Genomic DNA, 10,863 nt, shown 5'->3' with positions numbered 1-10,863 from the left:
TTCCAGGTGCATGCCCTCAATTCGTAGTCCTTATTTCGTTTGCCATAGTCGTCATCAAAAGTGGGGTCTCTCATCCGAGGCTGTTGTTGCGTTTTCATTGGGGTGGTTTTTTTACGTGGCGGGTCCCAAACCCAGCGCACAACCCTATGCAGGGAATGTTTGCTACTACTTCCGTTTAATACGTCATTATCTAGAGTAGTTTTCCACCAAACAAGTAAAGTCACTAATCAATCATAAACTCTAATTACTCTACATCTTAATCAAAGCAGTGGCAGTGCCTAAAGTAGTTATGGAATAATATATCTCTCTCTCTCTAGTATGATTAGCACCATAATCCGGGAGAACGGAATTTTATTAATAGCTCAATGAAAAGTTTAGGTTGTTTACTGGAAATTCAAATATTCTAAAAAAAAAACTGTTAATCGTTAGAATCTCACAAGTGTGGCTTTATAAAATTTTTATTATTTACAATATTGTGAAAGAAACTTCAATGGAATTAATAATCACCAAATTCAAATCAAGTTTAACTATATCCAAAATATATAATATGTATAGTATATCATACATAGGGTATTCTTTACAGTTATAGAAATCCTAAATAGCGGTCGAACCAGCTATCAAAATGAAGTCATGTTAAAGTTTTGCAGGGTTCAAAACTCGCGGAAATTCCAAACTTGTCTTGCGATTAATACACTGCAGGTTTTATTGGCCATTTCTAAAACTAACTAGTTTAGTTTTACGATAGAAGAATTCACTATACTAGACTATAATAAGCCCTATGTATAACATTATAATATGTTTTGACTCCGGTAGATGTCCAGCGACTATGATTCGATATGGACAGTTCCGACCATTGAGTAGATTCTTGGGGAGAAAAGGACATTCCGATCGATCGTAAATACAGATCAACCAACATAGCTCAATCGGCTCAGCTCGTCACACTTATCAATTTTATTAATATACATATGTGGGGGTCTCCAATGTTTCCTTCTGGATCTTACAAACTTGATGACGAACTTAATATAACCTGTTATATTTTTTAAGAAGAAAGCACTCCTTATGACATCTAGTTCTTCACGACCAAAGAATTATTTGATTATTGTGCACCATGAGATCATAAAAAATATATTCAGTCGTGTTCACTCATGTTGACAGATAAGATAAATAGATGAGGATTGCACCGCGACCTTAAGTGTATTATGCCTTGCGAACATATGTGAGAAGATCCTTAAAACTCTTTATATACATCAGAATAGCAACTCGATCGGTTTATTTATTCTAGGGTATATAATGATGTAATTTTGACAAACATTGAAACATCTTATAAAATTGCATTTTTCATTCATAGTCAGTGTAAAGTAAAGTATTTTTGAGATTACTAAGGTCAAAGCCAAAATATCGCTATATTTTTTTAAACATAAACTTATAAGCAGCCTATGACTGCTGCCTGTTTAGAACGATCGTCACCTAAAATGCAAAACAGCATATCATCAAAAAAATTTTAAAATCTATCAGAAATAACTGAAATTTTGTTTTACATTGAGTGGTTTCTATTAGATCGTTTTACTTTCGCCTGTAAACTTATGAAGTGATGTTACGTTGTTTTGCATTTTAGGGGACAATAAATATGTTTAACTTGTCAAATAACCGTTCATAACCCATAAACTTGAATGCCATTCTAGACTTCATATTTTAATAAAATACTGTTAATCTAGACTACCTCAGTCTTAGTTAAATATTCACTGTGAATAATTGTTCCTTAGAACTAAAGTTCATAGATTCTTCCGATCAATTATGACAGTTACAATACTCAATTAATTCGATTGATTGACAGCACTTAAGCCGCACTTTAAAATTTAGACTTCCGTTGTCCAACCCAGTTACTTAAGTAATCTTAAATTAACTCAGTAGTTGGCGTTTTTTTGCCTGTCTATCTTTTTTTTATTCCAGATCTGTTATTATTAAATAATTAAAGTATTATAATTAAACGATTTATTAAATAATGATCTGTTTACGGATATAACTCACTTCTAACACTTTGTATTCACAACAATATTTGTCTCAAAGAAACCTGGAGAACAATATAAATATGAACACGCGCGTGTTTCAAATATTTTAATTGCCTGAGGTCCAGCGTGGCGGAACGTGATCAATTTCCATGCTTAGCGTGGTTGGATGGAAAATATACCTTTATTAAAGACAGTTGGCAATATACATTGTTGTAGTTATTTTATACGATAGTTCGGCTAATGCTTTGCTCAAAAGCAAAGTTTAATTACAAAGGAATAAAGATAAAAATAAGAAAATTGTCAGCAATAAAATAAATTGAGTATAAGCAGCCTTTTTTATATTATAATGCTAATTTATTTGTTTAATAATTGCTATGTCATTTAAGTGAAACATATCAGCTCGATCAAATTGTTTGAAGCAAACATTAAATATTTGTTGTAGTCTGAACTATTTTAAAACGCGAACAGATTTGTAGAGTTTTCTATTAATTTATTATAAAAAAAAAATTTTTAATAAAATTGTTATCTAATTGAGAGCTAACACGAGTATATGTGTTTATTATTAAGCTCTTGCAAAGCCTAAGTCAGTGTGGAAGTAGCACGCGCGAAGTTCAAAATTGATTAGTAAAATCTGGAATAAACTGATAACCTCGGTGTCAACAACAAATCTCAAACTGGCGTAGATATGCCTATAAACACATATAAATGTTTCATACTTATGTACAATAAATAGCATTAAATTGATATTCTCATGAATAAGATCATACCCTAAAGGAAATGTCTGGCACTTTTTCGGCTAAACTTAAGAAATGTTTAATTGAGTCAATTTTGCAATATTTGAAAACCAAAACAAAGAAAATTCAAATATGGAATTTCAGAATTAAAAATAAAGAGCAAAATTCCACCAAAATATTTTCAAGTGTGTTTACTTTCGGCGCTTATTCAGCTTAAGAAATGATAGCTGAATAACTCAGTATCTAGAGCTATTTGCTATTCAGCTTAAAAATAAAGCGCTGAATTGCAAAAGCAGTACTGCTGACCAAATACATATGTTATAGTATACAATGTTCTCCATTATAAACATTTCATATATGCTTTTTATTCACTTACACGAAAATATTGGAAAGAGGTAATTGAAAGTTTTTGCTGAATCCAAACTATCAATAATTGAATTGGCATATTAAATATTTCTTTCGAGAAAATAGCAGTGTATTTGTTATTTTAATACTTCAATAGTATTTTATATTAAGCATTAAATATTTGTTGTTCTACTTAACAATGAAACTCCTTCATTAATTAGCTCACAATATAGATATCTTGAATACCAATTTTCCTTTAGGGTAGAGTTCCGTACGCAAAGGAATATGCGATTGTTATAGTCTTAATTAATAAGTTAATATTTATTAACTTAAAGCTCTCGTGGCTCTTCATTTAATCGGTTTTATACTTAACCTAAGTTGTCGTAGGTCTAAAATTGTTTTCTTAAAAAGTTACTGGAATATTAATTGAGTTGAGAATTTATCAATGAAACAAATCGCCTCTACTAGTATGCGTTTCTGAAACAGCATACAATATACATGGTAATACATTGTGACCAAAAAAGTGCCCGATATTCATTGTAAATAAAACGCAAAATATTTTATTATTCATCAATATTGATATTGTCGCCTTCAAAGTAAGTAAAAGACAGTAAAAGATGTTATACACTTATGCTAACACCCTTTACAGTCGTCGACACACTTTTCATAAGTACTTTTTGGAATGGTCTTCAGCAATTTTTATGCCAAATCTCGGAGCCAAATCTCGTGAATACTGTAGTTGATCGACGGTATTCATTGCGTTTCTGGCTTTAAATTCGGTCACATATTTCCTATGGAACCAAATTGAACCATGCTTTTGAAATATGAAAAACGCGACAATTTTTTTTAAATCCTAATTTTATATCCTTAATAGCAGAAATCCAATCACATTCCTCAGAGCCATACCGAGGACCATCATATTATAATAGCTGAACTTTTTAAGTTTAACTAATACTTATTCCTACATAAATGATAATGGGACATGTTAAAGTTCCGAATTCTCATTCGTTCACATTAGCAGCCGTTGCGTTAAACGGTAAAATAAAGAAAACCCGTTAACTTCGGCTATACCGAAGCTATAGACCCTATAGAGTTTTATTTTTGAATAATATAAGGAAATAAACAGACGGTCGGTTTCAATTGTAGCTTATGCTATATTGTTTGGAGATTGTACCAATACTTTAAGTGTTATTATATTCCAAATTTTTCTTAAGATTCCTCATTAAACTAAAAATCTTTTATACAAGAACTTGACTTTAATCGGTCAATCTAATATAAATATGTCGAATATTGCTCTTAGCGGCATCACTTTTCTGGTAGCAAGCATGGCTTTCGAGAGCTATAGTTTCAAAATAATGTATTTCTACCGAGATCAGTTTTCGTTAGGTTCTTCTGCTTTTGTTAACTCACTACTTCCATTGTCAATACATAATAAAATTGCTATCAATGAATCAGGCCATGATTTAGTAACTAATATCATTGTAAATCTCATTTGCAATACACCAAATTGGATGCTAATAAACTTTCGCACCAAAACAAAGGAGGACCGATTAATGTTTCACAAACTCAGTTGTCCCTCCCTGCGTAAGTGCGCCATAATTACAAACCTTCACAGACATAACCGCTACTTATTTCGGGACATTAAAACTAAACCCATAAAATCGTTTACAGTCGACGCTAAAAATATTAAACCGCACGTCATTTCTTACTTTTGTCGGCAAAAAAGAGGCGACTCTATTAGCGGCTGTGAAACATGCTTAAATCCATAAGTAGATACTTAGGTACTTAGAGGTTGTGCCGAAATGATGAATGAAATGCGAAGCCGCACTTGAAACGTCTGAAAAGTAAAAAATTAAAAAAAAAACCGGTAAAACCGCAAAAAAATGACAGCGCCACAATGTCAAAAAAAGCAAAATGATAAATAAATGACTGTTAGGTAAATAGCGAGACAGTTCCTCAGACAAATGCACAAAAACATTGACGGCGCTGACAATAGGCGATTGTAAACAATAATAAATATTTAAATGTAGAAATGCGTGATTAGATTTAATTTACACCAGCACGGAGTGTGCGCGTCTGTGAAGTAGTATGTCACACAGGCAACAACAGAAATAAAAACAATGACAAAAATCGAAATGACAATAGACATAAATTCGAAAGACCTACAACCACAACGGAACTCAGCCGATCTTTGAAGAGCACAACTATTGTAAATAATAATGGGCATTTCCGCACCGAACCGCACCTTTAGGATGGAGGTTTACTGACAGCACCGCGTAGGGTGCGCTCTTCATTGCTGTGACTTTTGTTTGGCGTTGAACTTGACATTCAACTCAATGTTTGTGAGCGATGAGCGCCTCCTAATAGCTGGGTTAGTGGTGTTGAGGAATCGCATTAGGAAAGCTTTGAGGCTGCATGTGCACGTGTTGAGACCTGTGATTAGCTAGCTGCGAATTACCTTGACTTTGGTGCTATGCGAAAGTTCAGCACACATAATGCTTATAGGACGTGTAGTGGAATATTTCGATAATTTGAGTTCGGCAGGTGTAGGGATAGTGGGTCGTGTGGTGATATTAACCAAACGAAGTGTGCCTAAATCTTCTATGTGCTACGAAATGCCGGAAAATAGGGAAACTAAGTCTATACATCGAAGAAGCCAGTCGACTAAACATATACAAGATGTGCAGTCGGCTTTGTATATCATCTGATCTGGTATGCCACTTTGACTAGTTTAAGAAAGTAAAAAAAAGATAAGAATGGGTAAAGTAAAAATAGAGATAGATACTACTGAGAATTGTAGTTTTTTCAGCTCTTCCATTTCGAAATTTATTTTAAGGAGAGAAATCTCCCTTTATTTTCTTCACAATGTAGAGTCTTACGATAGCTCTTTTGTAATATGTAATGATGTTTGTAAAATATATCTCAAGATATACATACTATGGACAGTTAATCAATCTGTCAACAATATTTTCTCAACATACAGTATACATCATGTTTCAATATCCTCTTTTTCTCTCTTCGTGCTATTGAAGGGGTATAAATAATCCCTGAATACTCCCAATAAAAGTGATATGATTTCAAAAAAAACAAAAAAAAAAAAACAGGACAATACAATTTTCTGAACAGAACATCGTTCAAATGGCCTCAACGACTTCTTTAGCAGGAACAAATTCGATGAACTCAATTTTCGAGTACTTTTTCTAATAAATTAAGTCGTATGTCATTAATAATACGTTCAATATTGACTTTGAAAGCTTGAAGAGACTCTAGTTTATTTTTAAAAAGCAATGACTTCAAATAACCGCACAAGAAGTAGTCTAATGGTGTTAAATAAACACTTCTTAGAGGTCATTCAATATCACAATTTCTTGAAATAATCCTGCGGTGTGGCACGTAGCCCCGTCTTTTTGGAACCATATGTTATCAAGTTTAATTGCTTTTAATTGTGGCCATATAAAGTTGGTTATTATCATTCTTCATTCCTCCCCATCATAGTAACTGTATCACCAGCTTCGTCTTGAAAGAAGTACGGAACAATGATTCCACCAGACCAAAACTCACACCAAACTGTCAATTTAGGTGAATATAATGGTTTTTCAGGAATAATTTGTGGATTATTTTCGCACCAGAATCGGCAGCTTTGTTTATTTACGGCACCACTGGGATAAAAATTAACCTCATCGTAGTATAGTAGATGATTTTCTTAAAAAATCGTTGTCGTCTTCAAGTTGTCCCAAGGAAATTAAACATGTTCGTGACGTTTACGTTCGTCCAATGGCTGCAGATCTTCAATGAGAATAATTTTTTACGAATGCAAGCCCAAATCCTTTCTCAAAATCCGCCAGATTGTGGACGAACGTGGGGAGAACGTCTTGGAATCACCAAATTGCGGTCTTCAGAAACACTTGTCTGAACGACAGTAATATTTTCATTACTTTAGCATGTCTATCTGTCTCTCTGAATACACTCTAACTCTCAGTTTTTGAGACAACAGTGTGAAAATTTTGCACCCGCACTTTTCTCATCAAGAATCGTTTATTTTTCCAGAATAAAGTACTTGTATGAAAAACTTTTTTCATTTGATGAGATATCATCACGAAATTTTACATGTATTACTGTGATTTGATCGAACCAATCCAAGTAGCATATAACTGCCATACATACTGATGACAAGGTATCCTCACGAAATTCGATATGAATTATTATCTATGGCAACGATATAATCTTATAATTAATTTTGTCTAATCAGACCACTGTATAATATATAATATGTTGCTGACATACAAACACTCCGATAAAAATGAAATTTGTGAATGATTTTTTTTTTTTACTTGTGAAGAGCATCTTAATGCCAGACAATTTTTAATATTCAGGAATTATTTAACTTCCGTAAAGTTCTTTACACACTCTAATAAATATTAATTTTGTTTTCTGTTTAAATTTCAGAGAAGACATGCAGAAAGTGAATATCAATTTTTACGACAATCAAACAGTGTCATATCAGCACAAGAAAATTCTGCAATTCGTGCCCGAATTGAGTATAGACAAGAATACACCGATAGTCACACCCAATATTCCTCTATTGGTGAGTAACCACACTACATTATAGATAAAGTAAAAACAAATGTTAACTTACGCTCTCTCTCACAGACGCTTACTAGTCTCAGTCCAAAATTAGGTTATCTGCTGTCAAAGACGATTTCCGTAGTTTTGACCGCAGCCAAGTTCAAACCTTTCATCAACGTGACTGCCGATCAGTTGGTGTTCGGCTACGATGATGCGCTCGTCAGCTTGGCACATCGATTTTATCCAAAACATATGCGCCCAATGGAGCGAATGGGACTGCTTCTTGGGGTAAGTGTGAGAGATATTTAAATGTTTAAAAAGTGATGTTTACTATAAGAAATCTCCCACTCTCCACAGCGCAATGGTACACTAACCGAAGTCTCAACAATTAAAACTGGTCTTCAAGGAATGGAAGAATTTGGCTACATAGACCGCCTGAATGGACTCGATCACCTGCCGCATTGGCATAACCCACCCTGTAATCGTATCACCGCCTCCGAGGGCTCATTCTTTCCACCACGTGATATAACAAAAGCGGATACAGTTTATGTTTATGACAAGGATTTGTGTCGCGTCATACCTCTACAGTACCAAAGAGGTGTGAAAAAAGATGGTAAGTATCTTGCTGGAATTATCTGATTGACGATGAACAGTTTTTAAATTTTCTGTCTTCCTTTCAACGCAGGTATTGGCGCTGATCTGTATATCTTACCCGAGAACAGTTATGGCGATTCTTCGAATAATCCGGAAAATGAATGCTTTGATTCAAATGATTATGAACCGATAAAAGGCCTACAGAATATAAGCCCGTGTCAGTATGGCGCCCCTGTCTACATATCAAATCCACATTTTTATCAAGCCAATGAGTCGTTGTTACATTCGGTTGAAGGTCTCAAGCCGAATAAAGACGAGCATGAAACATACTTCAAAATACAATCGGTGAGTTTTAAGTGCTCAATATATTTTGCAGCTTTAAACAGTTCAAAGGTAATCAAATACAGTAGTACCTGTAGACAAAAAAAAAGTTGGAAATTATGTGGAAAGTATATGATAGGATTACCAGCAACTTAGTCGAGTAATCCTGTAAAAAAGAAGTGATACTTATGAGAGCATAACCTAAAAAAAAAAAAAACAATCCATATAATGCATGTCCAACTTCCTATTTACTAACTATTCCATCGAGTCTTCACAGAAAAAAAAAGTCATTATTCAAGGGATTAGCTAAACTGGTGAGTTTCTCCCTGTGTGTGCGAAGTGTTCATTCAAAATAACAATCGAAAATCTAAGCAATACAGTTTTTAACATTTATCCCAAAAAAGTTGGTGATGAAACCTGCGTAACGGTAATTAATTGTTACCAGTTGCGGGTGCAGAGTTTATTTGACAGGTTTTCCTTTCAACATATTTCTAATGTTGAAAATGTAAATTGTTTTTTTCTCCCTCATTTTATAGGGGGAGTATGACCTCCTAAACCCCCTGTGGATCCGCCACTGACTCTTACATAGGATTAACAAAATTTTTAAAATATTTTTTAACTCATATTTTATTTTTAATTGTATTCAACTCCTTTTCTGTTTTCCAGAAATTGGGTGTACCACTGGAAGGCAAGGTACGCATCCAACTCAATCTCAAAGTGACGCGAGCGAAAGACGTGTATCCAGTTAAGGATTTCCGAGATTTCATCTTCCCGGTTATGTGGTTGGAAGAAGTAAGATTTTAATAGCTTTTAAGAATCTTTGAAGAAACATACATACGTCATTAAAAAAAAGAACTTTAGAATCATACACTTGTTTTTAAACTAATAATCTTTCCTCCACTTTCCAGGGTATCTCCGAATTAACACCCGCCATCCGCCGTTGGATCTACTTGGCCACCGTATTTGCACCGATCATCATACCGGTCGCCTCGTATCTGATGATATTCGGCGGCGCACTTGCCATTGTCTTCGTCTTCGTGCGCGCATATCAGAATTTCGTGTTCGCACGCGATCCCACCTTGGAGATACTCGAGATGGGTCGACGCTCGCTAAGGCGTGGCAGCAGCTTCATCGCGCAACATCAGCACAAGTTCATGCATCGCGAAAGTTATACCCTGCTAAAGACGGTGCCCGGCGACCTGCTGGACGACAAAGAGGACGCGATACCCATAATGACAAACAGTTCATAGTATTCCTAAAAAGCACAAAAGAAATATGCAATAAAAAATGAGCGCGGTTGAGTATTCAGCCAGACAGATGAACGCATCTCACGAGTGATTGCAAATTTCGTATCGAATTTAGTTTTTAATTAGTTAGTTGTTCGTTTAAAGCTAAGTAGGTGTAAATGATTTATCTCAATGTAAATATGTGTATGTGTGATGAAATGGCGTAAAAATCAAAGAGCAACAACAAAAACATAAATATGTGATCTAAGTTATTACTTTTGAACGTGTTTGTGTGGGTTACTTTTTTTTATCGGATATTTTCTGTGTGAAATGTTTGTTGTTGGTGAGCGCGTGTCAGCGGCCTTTAGTGCGTTTTAGCTCTAATTCTCCAAAAGTAAAGAAGAAAAAATGTAACAAAAAATCTAGAAACTATAATTTATAGTTATATTAAATATTTATACATATATTTATGTATGTAATAATATGGTGTTTAGCTTTCTTCTTCTTCTTCCTATATTTGTAATCGCCTTATACAAATTTGTGAAATTCCAGGGTTAGTGGTAGATTTAGATTTCTAACTGTAAGTATGTACTCATTTCTAACAAAATTACACTCAAATCGAAAACAAAATCAATTGATAGAATTTGGATTTTTCAAATAAAGTCGACAAGAAGTTGGTTATAGAACTCAAACGATAAAGCAAATTATAAAAACATAATTAAATAAATATTAATTCATTCAGATTTTTTTTAAATAGTATTTATTTCGAAAATTATAAAAAATTTAGAAAATGAAAAAAGTTTTAGAAATTGCAAAAATTATTCTTTGAAACATATGTATTTATAAAATTGTTCTTGCCCAAAACCAAAACGTATTTTAAGACCAGAAATCAACAAATTATAGTTTAAAATACTGGTTTCTGGTTGTCAATTTAATATAATTTCATACAAAAAAGAATTTTTTTTGATTATTATTTTTCAAATTTTCATCTTTTGATTATTTATTTAATTGGTTGGTTTTCAGCCGCCATTTTAATGTAATTTTATATAAAATCAAAAAATTTTTAAT

The 10,863-nt window shown here is 33.6% G+C and overlaps 1 protein-coding gene across 2 annotated transcripts in view; it reads left to right on the top strand.

Annotated features, from left to right (window-relative positions):
• LOC108976699 (lysosome membrane protein 2) overlaps positions 1-10,533 on the top strand; it is an 81,300-nt gene extending 70,767 nt beyond the window's left edge. Inside the window, exons 4-9 of one of the 2 annotated variants that reach the window (XM_018945955.1) lie at positions 7,535-7,673; positions 7,739-7,942; positions 8,012-8,267; positions 8,340-8,593; positions 9,236-9,361; positions 9,478-10,533. In XM_018945955.1, the coding sequence (XP_018801500.1) occupies positions 7,535-7,673; positions 7,739-7,942; positions 8,012-8,267; positions 8,340-8,593; positions 9,236-9,361; positions 9,478-9,819 (1,321 nt within the window). In that variant the 3' untranslated portion in view covers positions 9,820-10,533. The remainder of the gene's footprint in view (positions 1-7,534; positions 7,674-7,738; positions 7,943-8,011; positions 8,268-8,339; positions 8,594-9,235; positions 9,362-9,477) is intronic. The other variant, XM_018945954.1, reaches the window with a different exon arrangement.
• Positions 10,534-10,863: the final 330 nt, after the last annotated feature.

This window comes from Bactrocera latifrons, unplaced genomic scaffold (assembly GCF_001853355.1).
Source record: "Bactrocera latifrons isolate USDA-ARS-PBARC rearing strain unplaced genomic scaffold, ASM185335v1 scaffold_8, whole genome shotgun sequence".
In the NCBI taxonomy this organism is placed as follows: Eukaryota; Metazoa; Arthropoda; class Insecta; order Diptera; family Tephritidae; genus Bactrocera; species Bactrocera latifrons.
The sequence above is the reverse complement of the archived record's forward strand: the minus strand, read 5'-3'. Positions and strand labels throughout refer to the sequence as shown.